This window comes from Strix uralensis, chromosome 2 (assembly GCF_047716275.1).
Source record: "Strix uralensis isolate ZFMK-TIS-50842 chromosome 2, bStrUra1, whole genome shotgun sequence".
NCBI classification, from domain to species: domain Eukaryota; kingdom Metazoa; phylum Chordata; class Aves; order Strigiformes; family Strigidae; genus Strix; species Strix uralensis.
The window spans coordinates 130,976,138-130,995,433 of NC_133973.1; the positions used below are offsets into that span (position 1 = coordinate 130,976,138).

General features: G+C 37.1%; 1 protein-coding gene across 29 annotated transcripts in view; it reads right to left on the reverse strand.

Moving 5' to 3' along the window:
- DLG2 (discs large MAGUK scaffold protein 2) overlaps positions 1-19,296 on the reverse strand; it is a 1,055,297-nt gene that overhangs the window by 205,245 nt on the left and 830,756 nt on the right. For all 29 annotated transcript variants that reach the window (XM_074860344.1, XM_074860343.1, XM_074860342.1 and 26 more), the window contains one exon: positions 12,312-12,414. In XM_074860344.1, coding sequence (XP_074716445.1) covers positions 12,312-12,414 — 103 coding nt within the window. The remainder of the gene's footprint in view (positions 1-12,311; positions 12,415-19,296) is intronic.

A 19,296-nucleotide genomic window follows, 5' to 3' on the forward strand; every position in this document is an offset into this window, starting at 1 on the left:
TTGGCAATCAGTCTCAGGCACCCCCTCCACATGCTCCCACATGTGCTGTCCACACTTGGCACAAGAGGGGAGGAAGACTAAGGTATGACACTACAAACGCATGATGACTCTGACGTGCTTAAGTGCTACATACATATACATGGAAACTTGTTACATGTCAATACTAACACAGAATGACAAAGAAAGATTTTAGGTTTATAAAGTTCTGGTGGGGATGGACCCCACTATCCACAGGGCAAGTCCTGCCCTGATCTATATTGTGTAGTTTATCACCACACAAAGATATCCTGAAATGCCGAGTACCAAGATTTGCAAAAACAGCTGATGAGTTTGACATCAGTTTGGGGGGCCCAAGGTAGACAAATATAAGGATTCAGATTTACTGGAGGGATGAAAACTCAAACAAAAAAAACAGCAACAAAATATGAGTCTCTCCAAGAAAAAGAAAAATTCTTGTCTAGAAGGCATATGGATTAAACTGAAGCTAAAGTAACCTGACTGACTCTTGTTTGTTACACATTTCTTTGTGTATTTAGGTACCAAACAGCACTGAAGCAACAATTAAACTCGACATTTACAAATGTTGTTCAAAGTTTGTAAAATCTGAGTTTTCTGCATAATTCTGAGGTAATCTGTGTAAACCATTTAAAGGAACATATGCAATATGTTAAGTGCTAAAAAAAGTAATTAGCACTTGGGTTAGTCTCACGTGTTTCCCTTGCAAACTGCAAGGGGAATTAGAAAGTCGCTAGAAAATACTTCAAGATGTCAAATAACAAACCTTCCAGAACAGGTGACTAACACCAGACTTCTAAGTCCATGTTTAACCTACAAAATATGATTAAATTCAGTTTTAAGAGAAGTGATCGCTCACATAATTCGACAGTGCAGCAGGTCAGGATATTTCTATTTCAGAGTTTAACTCTGAGCACCTGGCTTAGAAAATGTTAACTATAATATCTTTGAAACTATGTTCAACCCTGAAATCAGGGGAAAAAATTACTTAGATACTAGAGCTTCTAAAAGAAGATGGATTCTCAGGTTAAAATATATAGAAATTTTTACTTTATAGATAAATGACATTATAACTTTAAAGGCTTCCTCACACTGAAATATGATTAATATTTAATTTAAAAAAAAATTCCATTTACTTCAGCTTTCACTTAACTCCCTAATGTAGCCATACGGTAACCCATACAGGTGAGAGAGGCTAAAATCAAAGATACAATGCATCTGCAGTGCATTCATCTATCATGTAAAGGTTTTCTTACTCAAAATTAATATTAAGCAGAGGGTTTTTTTTTTTGAAGCTGACATGACATATGCCATTCTTTCAATGATTCTGCAGTTAATGATTTTCAACAAATCTGTAGTTAAGTATTGAGATTGACAATGAAGTCTAAATCTGATTCTTATTTCTCTTGTCAGCTGCCAGATTAACAGCCATGAAAAAGAAAGTAATGTAAGAATGATGTAGATCAAGATGACAGAAAAGGGGGAATTTATTGTAGAAGCAGCTCAGTAGTAAAGATTTTCAGAGGCATTGAACTGACTTGCTGAAAAACAGTTCTATCTCAGCAACAGTTCAGTGTGTGATCTGATACTGTACAACTTCTTACTTATCCTTCACACACACTTACAATCTAAGAATGTGTGGCATAGGACAGCTGTGATGAAATCTATTGTAGGCATCCCATGTGGCTCTTAAAATCTGGCCCTGTGGATCCCAAATGCCAGTTTCCAATGGCTGCATGTGTGTATGTGTGAGCATGCATAAAAGTCTACTCAATAGCATTTCTGTTCTTCCTAATAATGACACGATCACCTATCCATTAAGTGCACCCCAAATCAGAATTTATACTTTCACTAAACGTCCCTTATTTTGCCACTCTCAGCAAGCAGAGATCGGAGTTAGGAAGGCACCAGAGCAGGGTAACTGTTCACTGTTGTAAGTGAAATCCTTTAAAAAGCTGTGCGTGCATGTGTAGTGCTCAGGAACACTTGAGAGTGGATCTTCCCTTTACCTCTTTGTCTCTCTCTGTTTAAATAGTGCATGTTTTATTTTTTATTTCTCACACTCTGCCATCATTCTCACCCACAGGCAATAAATTCAAATCAACTAACCAATCGATTTACCTAAAATTCAAGTTACAAGTAAACAATTATCTTTAAATCTCCTATCTTGCCTTGAGACTCTTAATTTTGTTATTTTTCTATTGGAATCACAATTTTAAGTTATCTGTGATTTTTCCCATTTTTTTCTCCCTCCATCAAAATAATGCTTGTACTAACTTGCCTCAAGAATTATTACTGAGAGAAAGTGTTGTCTAGTGACTAAACCAAAGGCATAGGGCTCAGAGAATTTATTTCTGGCTTCATTAGCAGTTCACCTGGTGAGCTGGGAAAACCAGCTTCATCTGTCTGCACAGCACTTTACTAGTAGCTACTTCCTGGGGACACCAGAAGAGGTTAATTCATTTAGCCTTAGCTTTGTCCATCCAGCCTAAATTAGTCACTGAAGTTCCCTCTATAGCTAGTGAGAAGAGACTCATCTCATCCAAAAAGGCTGAACGAGCTCAGAGAGGCTTACATCTCTCCACTGAGAAACCTTGGACAACCAGCTTAGCCAACGGCCCCATTTAATTAAAAAACAAATTACTTTTTAGTTTGTATTTGCCTAGCTCTGTAATATAATTAAAAGAAAATCCCTGTAATGTGTCAAGAACTATAAACTTTAAAACTACAAGTTATGGAAGACTGTCCCTAACACTTGCATTGACCTCACTGTGAATTTTGTGCTGACAGCAGTCGCAGCACTGGGCCAAGAAAATGCCCGATATGCCATCATCTCCTGTGATATTTAGCAATGCTACCATAACTGTGCTCACTTGCTGTCTTTCCTCAGCATGAGAGATCTCCAGAAGAAGGCTATAATCCCCACATCCTTTGGGAAACCTTCATCCCTTCACATCACGGATCTTTATTCTCTCCTATAGTAGCTGCTCTTTTGCCCTTGTTGATATTTTTCAAGCAGAAAAAAATGAGACCAGAAATTTTCTCTTCAATTTGTCTCTTTCTAACTAAACACTGAAGCAAATACACCTTGAACTTACAGGATAGATTTCAAAGCCATACTTTTTTTTTTTTTTTTTTCTTTTTTAACAGATTCAAGAGCAGTTCTCCAGGAAATCTTAGGAAAATATACTTTTAATTTCAAACCAAACATTTCACTTGATCAGTATTTTTACATCAATTACTGCAGAGAAAACTTAATTTTTGGTATTCATATTCTCTGGAGACATGAGATGAATACACAGGGATTGTACAGAACCTGTATTTTAGTATTAGTTTAAGCACATGAGTGTCAGTAATACTGACTACATTGTGAAATTTCATCCAGTTTATGGACTGTTTTGTATTTTCAGTCATGTCTCTACATGAAGTAATTCACCTGAAGGCAGAGAAAACCAGGTTTCCAGTGGCTTCTGAACTCTTGTTAAAATAAACCCTGTTAAACTGTTTGGATAAAAAAGATTTTTGTGAAGAGTCTTCAGCATCTTTAATAGCCAAATCCCCCAGGACCAGTTTCAAGTTACCATAACAGCCTCTAAACTTGAAGCTGTGTAAATTATCATGAAGACTTGGAAAAGCAGTATCAATGAAATAGCACAGGCTTATACTAACTGTAAGTAAAGAAGGAAAAAAATCTGACACTGAAGGTAACTAAAAAGCAACACAACAAAGAAATAAACTGTACCTTTGCAAAATGCAAAAATCAGTAAGAAAGGTAACACATTTTAAAGTAAATAGATGGAAATATGAGCTGCTGAAGTCATGTGAGGTATGAAATGATGCCACTGTGAAAGAATTAAAATAGCCAAAGTGTTGGTAAAATTTATGGCTTAAAAAGTAAAAAAGAAAGTAAACACAAAATGTCTTTAGCATGAAACACATTTTTTTTTTTTTTTCCAGATGGAAATCACAATTAGAAATTGAAAAAAGAAAGAGAGTGAGAGAAGAAAGAAACACTGAAACAGATTCAGAAACAATGTTAAGATTTTCCCTCAATCTGGTTCTAAAGTGAATGATGCCTGGGCTCTCCTCTGCCCACTCAGCAGCATACTCCCAACTGCAGCTCCCAGTTCCTTCCACTACAGTGAGACTCACATGGTTGTGAATGTTCCTCTACTGCCAGAGATACAAAACCAGGGTCGTAATTAAAAAGAGAAACTATTTGTTTAGTACCACTGCAGTTACAAAATTGTTATTCCTACTACTGCTAAGAAACTGCTAAATGGCCAGTACACAAATCCATACATACATTTTCCATTGCTAGAAGGTTTTGTTTTCTGAAAAAGCTGTCATGTACAGGCAAAAGCACAGGTGAATCAGATTTCAGTTTAGTGAACTCTAAAACAGGGAAGTGGGAAGAATTTGTAGCCCATGCTTAACAGTTAAATTAGCAGCTGCAAACGTAACAGCTGTTGTAAGAAGAAAATCAACTCTTTATTTGTATTCCCAATGAGACTTGATTACCTTACAAAACAGTAAAAAGAGGAAATTACTAAACTTTAATTAATAAATTGCCAAAGAAAAGCAATTAATAATCTCCAGCATGAAGATTTAACAGATACACTTCTGTGTCTATAAAAATATAATTAAGCAGAGAAGGCTGTACATGAACAACAAAAAACTAAACAGGACCTGCATTACAACTGAAGCTCAGAGAAAGAATTACAGAAAAAAACCCCACGTAACTTCAAGTTATCTCATTTAAAATGAAAACAAGAAAAGACAGGTTTTTAAAGGAAATCGTGTTTTCCCTGCACAATTTCCTACACTTGACACTGACAACATTATAGAAGAATATACTATTTAAGGAAATTTAAAGCCTGAAAACAAGAAACAAGAGCTAAATACAACTGAATTACAAAATAAGTACTTAAACTGAAACATGTATGAAAATGGGAATTGAGAAAGCTCACGAGGCTGTAGGGAAACAGCAAATACAGTCTGGCGGACTGGGATGACTACATTAAACACAAATGAATCTGCACAAAAACATTAAGAAAATACATCAAAGCCATAACTTGTTTCCTGCATAGTGAGTGCTGGCTGTTTTAGACAAAGAGAAAAAAAATTAGAATTCTGATTTTTTTATAAAATATTCAATGTTGGACAAGTTACACTGTGTAACTCTACTGGGAATGTGATCTTTAAATTTAACAGAAGAATTAAAATATAACCTTTTGTGTCTTAGGAGAATCCTACAAAGGCTTGACTTTAAAAGAACATTTGAAAGCCCTGGTGCTTCTTCAGCTGTGGCTGAAGAGCCCCAGAAATATCTGTCTGTGCTGGGGCAATGCCATGTACACAGGCAGAGTCACTTAGGGACTAGAGTTACTTTGCAGTAGAGAGGGAGCCGTGATGAGGACAGCTCGGGGAAACAGAAAGAAAATGCTGTGGTAAGAGAAAATAATTTGAAAGTGGATCAGGAGATTTTTAAACATGGTTTGGAGGTTTTTTACTTGAGGTAAAGACAGTGTGAAGCTTGCAATGAAATGATGAAGTTGAAGACTTTGCTCCAACAATGTAAAAATAAAAGCAGTTTATTCTAAATAGTATGCAGCAACTAGAGGCACAAAAGCTATGCCTAAGGTAAGGATCTCACATGGCCAAACAAGTGGGGTACTATCATCTTGGCAACTGCTGCATTTCTCCTAAGGGTACCAAAGTCATATTTTCTAGCTCAAAAGAAAGAAAACCAGCAAATACTAATCTCAACATCTAACTGTGTACATTAACTCCTGACATAACCTGGAGCACTCAAGGATTAGTTTAAGTGCCAGACTTTTAGTTTTGAGCACACAAATAACATTTGGTATGATTTGGTACATTACGTGAAGTTGTGTATTGCAGCCACATAGTACTGTTAAACAATTTACACAGAAATCTCTGCAACAAAAAAGTGTTTTGTTGCTTAGTGGACTTCTGCACTTCCATTGAAGCAAAAGGTGTTAAAATTATTAGAAGAAGAAGAACTAGTTTTGACAGCATCATCTGCAATCTGGCTAACCTCTCTTCAGTGGGCACTTCATGGACAAGCAAGGGAGGCACAGGCTTGACATTTCATCAGCTACAGAAAACAATTCCTTATTCTGTAACTTAGTAAAAAAACTTCATCAGTAAATAAGGAAACAATAGAGTTGGAGATGCCACTGTAAAAAGAGGGTTAAAAAAAGATAAAAGAAAAAAAAGCAGCTTTTGATATTGATATCTAAATGAGACTGCAGTCCTTGTCTCCTACATGGGAGAACTCTGGTGCATTATCGACTATTATCAATAACAAGATCTGAAATAAAAGCTTCTCTGGTGTTGGAACAATGCACCTTCTCTGGTGGTGTTAAGTTAAAAAAAAAAAGGTTCAAATACAAGGAAAAAAAATACTACCATAACATCGAGCTCTATCGTGCACCAAACTTCTCAATGAAATTCACTCACTAAACTTCAGCAGGCCAATCTATGGAATATACCTCTGAACTGTTTTTTGCTTTTATTAATGTTTACAGTAGTGATATTTTCCAGCTGAGGACAAGGAGAGGAGTTTTCAACCCCCTCTGGTCAGCAGGACAGTATTCAGTGCAAGTATCACTATGTGCTTGTCCCGTTCTTTCTCCTCTCCTTAAGCTGTTGGCCGCTGTTGGAAACAGGATCCTCAGCAAATGGGCCTTTGGTCAGATCCAGCTTGGCTATATACTCTTTAATGCACATGCATGAAATATAACCTTAATATCTTACATTCTTTAGCAATTGGATACAGTGGCTTCCAGATAAAAGCCAACTGCTTTAATGCAACTATATCCAAGTAATTAAGCTACATTGATTTTCAACAGCTGGGAAAAGGGACCTTTAACATGAGCATTCACATTTCAAAGTATAGAAGTGACCTAGACAAAGATGAATAAATACAATTATTTATTCTTCCCATACATTTTGTTTCTACCTTATTCCCACAGCATTTGGAAAAGTTAAACATCTGAATCAGGAATATATGTGACTGTTGTACCAAAACAGGAGACAAGTGTTTGTATTTTGAAGCAGGAACAGGGAATGAAATGGGGAAAAGAGCTAAAGAGTATCCATGACTGTTCAGGGAGAGACCTGTAAAAGTGATCGTTGGATTTCTACTCTGTTATTTTAAAAAGAGCAGATCTCATGCATTAGTAAGTCAGACGAATGTGTAAGACAAGGAGTATGTTTTTGTAAAAGCTGACGTTGCTTATGAAAGTTAGGTCTGTTACAATGCACTATGTAAGCCTCCCAGACTCAGGAACAAAAGAACTAAAAAGTGAATTTAGTACCATAGCTGCCGTGAGATGCTTATAACTGTAGGTGCAGCTCTCCAGTAATTTCCTTAGCTAATGTCTGCAAAGAACAGCACTGCCTATCACAGTATCTCTCCGTCTGATACCCTTTCTCTAAAACTCACCCACCTGCCACAGAGCACCGAGTCACCAAGCAAGCAGCTAACTGCTAATTCAAAAGGTGATAAAGCAGAAATTCTCTTGCTGTAACGACTTTTTGACCTCTTCATTGTCGGCTGGTCTAATCAAACTGTAATCAACGAATGTTTTCCCTATATGCAAGCTGTTAAGAAAGCAAGTTAATTGGCTCGCTTGAAAGATTTAAAGCACATGAAACTTCTGAGTGGTTTAACAGTTTTCCAGGGACTGTGGTGAGGGAATAGCTGCAGAGACACTGCAATGCAGCACGACGCAGCTTGCAGACCACTGACACCGAATATTTTGCAAAAATCTTAGGGCTAAGTTCTACCCTTTCACACTGCGGCAGGGGGAAGGAACATGAGCATTTGAGACTAAAATGTGCAATAAAGCTTTTTAGCAGCTTCATTAGGAGTCCAGTATTCTGTCTAACCCAACTCCCAAGCTGTGTCTTTCAGGACAAATTGTCACCATTATTTCAACCAAAGTTCACTTTCCTTTGAAAATGTATTTCAGTTTCACTGACAAAATGTTTTTTTCTTAACTCCTTCCATCCTGGGCTGTAATTTGCAACTGTTGCCATTAAAATCAAAATATGTCCTGCATCAAAAGCTGGAAATGTAAGAGGTGTTTCCCTATGTGGTATATAGTCCCATTTTAATTTCTAATTAATTGTTTGATAGGGACACACTGTTTCACACTAAGATTATTTACCAGGCTCAGGTTTTTATTTTGCAGAAGAGAAGGAACTACTCACTAGCTCCATATTTGTACAATGTTTTAAAAGAGATCTGAGAGTTGCTAAGCTGGGAGTAGAGTTAAAATGCTTCCAAGAATTTTAAAAATTGGAGAGCAAAGCTAAATATAAGCGATCGGTTACTCTTCTAATTTTGTTCTAAGTAGCTTTTGGTCCTTAAATTCTCTTTAATTTCATTTCAACCATGTACAGAAGATGTGAGCTGGACATGAGCACAAAAAGTCATCTTTCTGAAGCCTGCAGGATGGCTAGTGTAATTTGTACACATGCATAAACCTCCATATGAACTACATCCACAACGATTGTGAGAGATCATGATGCTTAACATTACTTGACCTCCATTTGCATAATACATGTCTACATAAGATAGAGTATACAGGTTATTTTCAATTTTTAAAATAAAAGTAAGGAATGACTCAAAATGCCCAGAGTTACGGTTGCTGTTCCTAAAACTATAAACATATACTCTTACTGTTGAGCTCTGATTTTTTAATCTCTGTGATTTGTTTTCCTCTTGTTCTTAATAATCTTTCCATATTTTTGTGCACAGAATTTGCATTTCTGCTTGGACCTTCATACCTCTTTTTTCTCTTCTATTTCTCAGAGAGATGAGGGAAATAAAGATGGTGAGTGTACATAAGTCGCAATCCCTGCAGGTATTTAGAAGATGTGTAGATGTGGTGCTTAGGGACATGGTTTAGTGGTGGACTTGGCAGTGTTAGGTTAACGGATGGGCTTGATGATCTTAAAGGTCTTTTCCAACCTAAATGATTCTATGATTCTGTGAAGAAAACAGGGACTGAAGAGCAGAAGAGCTGAGGAGTTGTTCTCCATTCTTCATGCTATCCCTTGTGTTTCCATTCACCTCCTTCTCATGAAATCACTGCTTGTTTCTTCCATTTTCCCTTTGTTCACTGTATCTGTGCTCTTTTACAGAATTTTCTCCTATTTCCAAGACCGCTTTCATCTCAGGGACAGGCAGCATGGTTCAGATAAGCACCATCACCAACCACAGGTCTGACATTATTCAAAACATTTTGTGATGCTATTCTATTTTATCTGAGCTCGTCTTTGCATTTGTTTATTCCAGACAGGATGAGAAAACAAAGTGCCATAATATCAAGAGGAAGAGCTATTCAAGTTGATGGCAAGCACTAGATTCTTTTGCAGGATTTGCTATTCTCATTAGATTTGCTGCCAAGTCTATACACATAAATGTGAGGGTAGTTCATACAAGGCTTAGATGAACTTCTGACTGTTTGAAACAAGGAAAGGGAAATTTGAACTTTGAAAGCTGTTCCTATAGTATTCACCTAATTTTCTTCCCATGGCAAAGTATATTATTTGTTTTTGGAGACACTGAAAAGATAAGTGTACTGTAAGCTTTTCTTTACTGTATAAAAACTAAATTATTGGAACACAAGCTTTTTCTACTAACAATTTTAATTGCTAATCATCAGCTGACTTATAGTATTGACTGCTACTTCTATCATCATTGTTTAATACCTGAAATATCAATAGCTAAAGGTTTTATTGAATGGTTTTGTTTGCAACAACATCGAAAGGCTTAATAAGCTGGAAAAGATTAAAAACAAGGTACTGGTGAACATTTGCAGTGGCTATTCTTGGATCTTCCCAAATAGCCTGAAGCTGTAGTAACAACTCAGAGCTTCCAGTATGAAAATGGAAAAGTCAAGATACAAGCTTACTTTGCTTATGTACTTTACTAGTTTTGGAAGCAATTTAAAGTGAGGAGACCCTGAGGGAAGCACAGCTGCACAGTTTTAAGATTGTATTTTATGACTATGTTCCAATATATGCAATAAGATAAGATATGGTAAATAAGACATCAGACATAAATTACAAAGAAAGGACAAAAAGAGTTGTGCAGGATCTTTAGAATAAAATAAATATTTATGATGATATAGAGTGTGTGTTTGTCTTTCTGTGTGACCTGTAAATCTTTAAATAATTCTCTGTGAAGGTTATTTAAACAACTGTTTTAAAACTGTTAAATCTTTCTTTGCTGTTAGGGATTTTTTGAGAAAGAAATATTTCATTTTACATCTGTATTTATGCAGTTTGAATTAACCAGCACCTCAGATTAAAAAAAACAACCAACTTCAGCAGTAAGACAACACATGCTGAACAACTACTGAATACTTTCACTACTTTAAAAAATTCAACCATTTTCTATAAAAAGGCTGACTTTTGGGCCCTGTTCTTCACCAGCTCCACTCTCTTCAGTGTGTTTTGAACTATCTGGTGGAACAGAAAACTGGCTGTGCTTCAGTGACAAGAAGCCATGCAGTTGGGACTAGTCTGCCCTCAACAGGGTTTTTGGTGAATGAAGCAGTGTTATAGGAAAAATGGAATAAATATGCAGTATAATACTTGATGGATTTCATCAGCATCGTTTGAATTGCATGTACGCCAAAACTGAATTTCACATAGTACAGAGCTGGTAAAATGTAGGGTAAAAGTATGTCAACTAAAAGTTCAAATATAATAGGAAAAATCTGTCAAGCGATATATTTTTTGTGTATTAACAATGCCATAGAACAACTCTGAAATGCCAGTGATTACTACAAGTACTCAGGCACCATGGTGATAATTGCAGTATAAAATTGCCAGACAGCAAACAAGACTGCCGGAACTAATGGGAACATGGTTTATTCAGAATCCAGTGCGGATAGCTATCTGTAATGGAATTGCTTTTCAATACTTTTTCTTTGAAATAACTCTTGATTATTACTTATGCATTTTTATATTAATATGTTCCATTTATTTAACTATAGACACTTGCAATTTCATTTGCTCTCATCTCCTCATTTCTTAGTACGGCCTAATTTATTCCGTTTGGTGACTCAAGTGCAGATAAACCAATAAATAGATTTAAAGTGCAATTTTAAGTTTGACTAAAATACCAGCTGTTTTTCTCTTTGTGTGCTATCATCAGGATCCAGAGAAACAAAAGAAGGTATCACGTTGGATAAATTCTGGCAGTACTAATTCATCTCCCCAGTGTCTCTGAAAAAAATGACTAGCTGAACCTGTTATTAGAGCTGTTCTGTTTCACCTGAGACCCACATGTGTCCTAGGCTGGGCACAATCAGGCAAAATCAACAACTTGTGTTGACAGGTCATAGCAGGACTTGTGATTTGAGCTAGAACTGTTTACTGAAAACTGATAAAACTGTGCCAGCAAGTCTTCACAGACACCTGTAGTTGCTGAATTCATCTGGAAAGAGTTTCAAAGTAACAACTACTGCAGAGGAAAACCATCTTCAGTTCCTATCAGAAAGTAACGAATTTCTTGAGAACCTCATAGTCATTTAGGTTGTAGCTCATGGACAGTGAGAAGCAGTTCTGCCACTTAACTCCACTCATAAAATCAATCAATGCCTACTTCTTCCCACTGAAATTAGCTTAAACTCTAGAAAGCTAAATATTAGACACCAAAAGCTGGATGAGATATATCTCACCTTAAATGTCTTATATTTTGCTGAATTTCCTTTGATGCTTTTATTTAAAAAGCTGTCATTTTCTCTAGTAAGTACTTGTTATTTGGGTCTAATTACCCTGAAGGCACAAGGACACTGACATCCAAAAGTAGTAATGTGAAGCTCTATGCATTTGGCAGGAAGCATTTATCTTTGTTTAATTCTGATCTGAATGTCTGAAGCAACTTCAGATCTTCCTGGCATTTCTGTTCATTCTTATCTTTTGCACTGTCTCCAGAAGGAGAATAGAAAAGAACGTAAAATAAGCAATAATGAAAATAAAGTGATTAACTAAGTGTTGATTACTGTCTTAGTATATGCACGTTTAAAGATAGTTCTTATATTTGCATAAAATACTTCTAAAAGCAAAGTCTGTGACAAAAATACAGTCATTTCCTTGGGATAGAATTGCCACTTGAATTTTCATTCCAGATGACTTCTGATGATAGCTGGGAAAAGCACTATCTACAGAAGTCTCATCCTGTTAAATGCGTGGCTTTAAAGCACTTATCTTTTACCATATGTCTTTAAGTTTATTATTTTGCTTACCCTCCGGCTGGTATTGTGCTATGATTGTTACCGTCTGCCCTGCTCCTTTTAGCGCAGCTGCAGCCTGCTCGTGGGTAGCACCTCGAAGATCAATACCATTCACCTACAGAAGGAATGCAAACAACAAAAGATCTGAGTAGTTTAACATTAGACAGAAAGACAGAGGTGGGGTTTTTAAAATGTTTGATAGATGTAAAGGTCAGGTTGCCCCGATGCAAAAGTGAAAGTACAAAATCAAAAAGCCTGAGAGGATGTTACCGGTGTCTGGCCATGAGGATCTGCACTAATACTGCACACCATAGTTTGCCTATGCTTAGCCAGGTATATTCTCTGATCACTACTTTTTGGGGTTTCCTGCTCTACTGAGTTTACAGTTTTGGTAATCTCTTCATCAGTCAATATCATTTAATATGCAAGGTTCAAAAGATCATTTTTCTGTGGTGCTTGAAGGTCGCTGTAGAATACTGCAAGCAAGGAAACTGCTCCTTCAGACAGACTCTGCAAGCCGTCTGCAGCATCAGGGAAACCTGGAGATATATAGAGCATCTCTAACAAAAAACGCGGGTTGGAGAACTTCCAGAGCAGAAATCCCATCTACAGTTTTCTTTTCATGCAACCCCTCCTCCTACTGCCTAAAAATATCCCCATATCTCACACATGACAGCAATGGAGTTGCTATCAGATACAGCTTCCCCACCTCTGGCTGTTCAACATTAATAGATCTTTCCACTGGGTTCCTCTTACTTAATGATTTTTTGCTGCATAAGCAGTGGAGGTGAAACAGACCAGAACAAAGTAGGGAATCCACCCCTAAAACTCCAGGGCAATTTCAGAACTGTTTTGATTTGTATTTGTGATGTTAAATGTTCTGTCAGCAGCATCCCAAGGAAGAGAGAGAATTCATATATAGAATTATTAACTGCTCCAGTAATGTGAATCCTGCTTCCAGTGGGAGTGTTACTGTCTGGCTATACTTAAGTGTGTGAGATTTATTTTATTTATCTGTTTATATATTTATCTGTCTTTCCTCTTCACTTCTACAGGTTTCCACTTCATAATGTTTCAGTGAAGAACAGGAAACTTTTGACATGTAAACAACCTCAGCAGGACAGAAATCCATTTCTGATTGCTCAAGAAAAGAAAAAAAGGAAAAAAATAAAGGGCAGAGGGAGGAAAGAGAAAAATGACATAGATTTCACAGGCAAACGGGCCAAAACACAAGCCCCAAATTCTCAGCAATAGCAACTATTTGTGTTTACTTTTATCAAGTACTATCACAAGATGGCTAAGCACATCTTGAAAATATGGATTTTATTTAAACAACTTTTTAAGGCGTACAAAATTAAATTTGATTCCCTAGAACTCTACAAATAACAGCTATTCAATCTGTTATGAATACATTTATTTTGATTAATTACATTTAGAAACTGGCTCAACTTACTGTCTTTCACCACATTTAGAGAATGTGATATTTTGGGAACATGTTTAATTATTATTTATCACAGAATTATAGAATCAGATACTGGCTTGGGTTGGAAGGGACCTTAAGGTCATCTAGTCCAACCCTCCTGCAGTGAGCAGGGACATCTTCAACTAGGTCAGGTTGCTCAGAGCCCCGTCCAACCTGGCCTTGAAAACTTCCAGGGATGGGCAACCTGTTCCAGTGTCTCACCACCCTCATCGTAAAAAATGTCTTGCTTATTTGCATGAGAAAATCTAGTCTTTACTAGTATGTGAACAGCGTTTAGACTATTATTCTTAGAAAAACTAATTTGTGATAGCAGTAATATAAAACCCAGGAGATCCCACAGTTTCTGATTCAGAAGACTGCATTATGTTGTAGAACTGTCGACTGTACACAGAAACATAACTGTCTAGCTGGGGTTTCAGGTTCCTGAAAACATGAGTCCATAAGAATCAAAGTTCTCCCAATTCAACCTGTCTAGAGAAACATCTTTCATCAATTAATTTTTTTTTTCTTTGTGACAGGAAAATCCACATTTTTTCCTAAACAACTCATCCTTTCTTCCCTCAAAAACTTTTTAAGCCACTCAACTTGATGATTGTTTAATATTTCTCCCCACCTTCTTCACAAAAACCATCTCTCCCCATTTCTAGAAAAAAAAGTCTGAATTTCAACTGTTTATATTATTTTAATGTCACCCAAAACTATAGAAGATCTAGAATTTTCAGAAGCATGATTTGGATTTGTTGCAATCCTCCCATGTTATACAAAAATAATTACACATTGGCTTATCTTTAGATTGAGGAAGCAAACAAGTAAATGTGGAACTAGCATATCAGAAGAATATAACCTATTCAGATCTTACCTTACTCATATCCACATGCACACATGATCTATTATATAATCACATGAATGACTGAAAGAGGAACTTAATTATAAGTTACCTCACTGAAAAATAACTGATTTTTTTTTGAGTTGATTTGTTCATACATGCATTCTGCAGGGAAAAATATGAATTCTATTTCCATGCCAGTAATGCCTGCTTGATCCATGCATCTATCTTAGACCCTTTGGGGCAGGATACAAAGGGCATAAGAGGCAGCATAATATCAAACCACCATCACGTTGCAAGACTTCTTTGCATGGAGAGGAATCTCAGCCTATGGGAGGGAGGATGCCTGGTAGAGTATACACCTGGGCAAAATATTTTAAGGATCACTAACGTACCTTCTACAAGATAGAGACCTTGTACTAGAAGTGTAGGCTGGAAGACTACCATACCTAAAGAAACATTAAAAGCAAATGTCTGTGCCAGAACACAATGCTTTATGAGAAGAGGTATGTATGCATCCCTATGTTGTTACAATAATACTGAATAATCTGAAGGTAAGCTGTGACAATAATTCAGTGGTCTGGTACTGCTGTGTATTAGTGACTTTGGCTCATATATTTCAAAGCATTATATGTTGATAGATACATTCTGATGACTTCTACAACATCTCTGTCGTCTGAAGTGTGCAAAATTCATGTTGTTCTTACAATTTCTATCTAGATTGTGAAAAGGGAAGTGAACATCTTATTCACAAGTAATGCTCTAATGCTTCTGAAAGAAATTCTGAGGATATGGCAACTGTAAGATAATAAACTTGATAATCTGTTTATCACAAGAGTTCTCAGTTGCCCCATCTTCCTGTTTGAAAGCAATGGCTGTAATAATGGCTAGTGGAAGCTTTCAAAAAAAAAATGGTCCGAAGTTTCAATCGCTTTCATCAAAGTTGTTGGTGGATGGCAAGACTAACACAGACCCCTGGGAAAAACTCACTGAAATTCAGTCTAGGAATATAGTATCTTAGAAGGCAATAATTAAGTGCATTCTAAAAGAACAAAGGAGAGAATCAGATCTTTCAGTGCCATCAAATCTAATATATTTAAATGCAAAACACTGAAAATACTTAAAGAGGAATATGATGTCAACTAGGACTGAGTTTGCAACCTCTGTGGAGAATACAAGCTTCCTGAAAGGAGCACAATTTACGCTACTGCTGTGGAAGAAAGTGGTGGTGCGCTCTACTTTTACTCAGTGATGGTGTTATGACACTTGATGCTGCATTGCCATGGACACACATATACCAGCACTACAATTACTCATTAACACCGTAGTCACAGCTTTGGTACTGTGGGGATCCGAGCAGAATCCTTAAGTTTTGGCAGCACAGTGTCTATATCATGCCATAAAGGAAAACTCAGACTTGATTCAGTGTCTCTGAAAAAGACAATTTGAAGCCAAGTCACCTTTCCTTTACTGGAGCTTGACTTTTATCTATGTGTTTTTCCCTTTCATAACCAGAGTCCTCGAGAGAGTCCTGAGAAAGAAGCAAGAGGATGAACTGAAGAGAAGCTTAAAGGAACATTCTGGAATTCCTGAGCTCGTGAGTTGGATATAGAGATGGATATGGATGGTATCACCCAGTCAGTATTAGAAGGTCCAGGAAAAAGTTATTAATTTTGTTTAGGCTTAAGGCTGAAGACTGTAGACTTCAGAAGAAAACAAGTCTCTCTTAAGCAATATAGGAAAACATTGTGGTAGTCTGTAAGAGTTGTGTTAACAGAACACAAATCTTTAAAAATCATTAATAAATCATAATAATCTCTCTATAGAAAAAGGAGACGATGATGAAAGAAGAAACCACATGCTTATTCTCCTTCTCCTCTGAAAAACAATAGTTCTATCTATATGTGATCTAATAACTAAGATTCTAATAATGCATCAGGAATATAAACAGGAATTCCAGCGAAGTTAAGTTACACAGACATTTTTCACTTTTCCACAGAACAAGAAGCCACTGAAATGGCAATTGATTACTTTCTGCCCTTTGCACACTCATTCTGGAAGAAATTATTGCCTAAGGTGCAAACACAACACATTATAGTGAGTGAATTTCTCTGCAATTAAGTTCACTTTTCTGTTAGGATACAGGCAGGGATGGACACTTGAGGAAGACTTACAGGTCTGAGTGGCTGAAATCAAAAGAGCAAGGAAAAGAAATGTCAGAGAGAAATAACACATCAATTCTATCTTCTGCAATTTTTATTGAGATGATAAACAAGCTAGACAAAACAGATTAAGTAATGTTGTACAGGTAAATGACCTGACTACACTAAGTTGCCAAAATAGTGATCTTTTTCTTGAAGATGCACAGCCGCAGAATAATATCAAACAATCATTGCCAAACAGGTAGGTAGAAGTCTGTTTGCATGTTATTTGCTCACCAATACCTGACAGAATCTCACAGCAGAATAATAGGCATTCAATTTAGAAAGGACATAACCTAGTCTGACTTTCTGAAGAACAAAAGAGCAGATATTAACTTGATTTCTGGGCATTATTTTCCAATATTTAAAAGCAATCATAATCAAGTCCTGAACCTCCTAGTTGAAAAACAGTATATTCATGTAGCAATTTGATCTTGATGAAAGACACCATTAATTTACACATTTTAATCAAATTCTTACCCACAGGCCAAAATGAACATGAGTTTCTGAAAGGGTAAAACAAATAATACTCTATCTTGCCTCTTCCTCCAAAGCAATGTCTTAATTGTAAAAATTGTGTGCAGTGGTATTTCCCCCTGACATGATTTCATTGCAAATTGCTAACTCTGATTTCAATTACTGCTTTCATATTGTAATTTATGTTAAAAATAATCAGTAAAGGAAACAGAAAAAAAAACCCAGAAAAAGTTGCAAGTGTGTGCAGGGAAGTTTAATACATATCAAAGGTGTTTGGGGGTGTGTGTGTGTCCTATTAAATGGTCTGTCTTCCTTTAAGAAGTATTACACAATAAGCAAAGTATTGTAGCACTGCTGTTCTGAGCTTGACTGCACAATCTTGATGTCCTGGCCCAGAATGAACTTGAGTGCACAATTTTTGATGCTTAACTCAAAATGAATTTGACATAATGGAAATAAGAAGAGCCTCCAGCTTATACAGATGTCTGTCTCTTCTGCATGCTGTGGCAAAAAGCAGTTAGAAAGCTTACAAAGAGAAATGCAGCAATGGAAGATTATAGTTTAAAACTACAGACCAGACTGAGATGGAGAAAAAGATGCAACTACAGTTCACAGTAATTACAGTAATTGCTTTTGCATTCATTGACTCAAAGTAAAGCATGATCTACTTCATTAAAAAGTGAATCATAATCTAAATGAAAGATAAGAGTTATATTTTGGATAGATCAAACTCTTCTAAAATTGGAAGAGTTATATTCCCTTTAAAATATTTCAATAGCCCGAATTAGCACAAATTGGTTCAATTCTGAACAGTGCCACTTCAAGACTTACTACAGTCTGGTTGTCTTCTGCTAGAAGGCTTAAGCATGATTCATATGTAGGTCATTCGAATAGAGGCTAGCAGAATAGTCTGTTTTATTAGCCACTTATTTATTTCAGCCACCTCCTTTTGTGTTTGTACAGTGATTAAATGAACACTTGGAATGTCTTGTTGAACTGGAAAGGAAAAACACATCCCTTACCTGGGGAGAAAACATAAAAGATTTCTTTTAATTTCTTCTTTGAACTGTCACTGACAAGTACAGTGCTTTTATCCAGTAAATTAAATGGTGAAGAAAAAGCATCTTTTTACCACGCAACAAACAATGCAGCAGATTTTTCAAGTTGTGGCTGAATTCTTTTATTTGTTGAACTCATAAAATGAGAGCTTTTGGTGTCTGAAAAGGCAAACAGAAGTCTGAATAAAGACAAATCTTTACATCCAGAATTGCCACTGTTTGCATTAAGAGAAGATACAAAGAACCCTATTTATCTGCCTTAACTTTGCATGTCAGCTTAAGTATTCTCAAGCACACTAACAAGAGATGAGAGGAAAGCTGAGCCATGTTCTCCAGCAGTCCAGCTTAGTCATTGGAAACGGAGTGTACAGCATCAACCGTTAGGTGATGGAAGCACAGTCTTCCAGCAAGACAGGGAACACTGGAAAAACACACATTAGGGATGATCTGCCCTGAATGTATCTGGGGCAGACTTCTCTCACAAGCAGGTGGCATCATCACTGTACCCAATGCCCCCCCCAACTCTGACAGCTGAGACAATCCAGCAAAAAGGACAGTAACTCTAAGAAACTCATGCATGTCGCCCAAGTAGAGCCCTTGCACTGCCAGCTGTTTCAGTTAGACAGGCCATGGGTTTGCAAAGCCGAGCCCGCACATGCGGCCTGAGGCTGAGGCCTGAGGCCTGAGGCTGAGGCCTGAGGCCTGAGGCCTGAGGCTGAGGCCTGAGGCTGAGGGGCCGGGAGCCGGCAGCGCTCAGCACCGCGGACAGCTCCGCGGGAGACGGCGGAGGGACACGGAGCGCCGCGGTCTGGGGGAAGACGAGGAGAGGTTTTGCCTTGCTAGTGAAGAAGTTCAGGAATAGAAAGAAAGGAGAGACGCACAGGGCGAAATGAGGCTTCACTTTCCAGCTTAGCTTCTGTTAAATTGTCAGGCTCACTTTATTGCTTTTCTC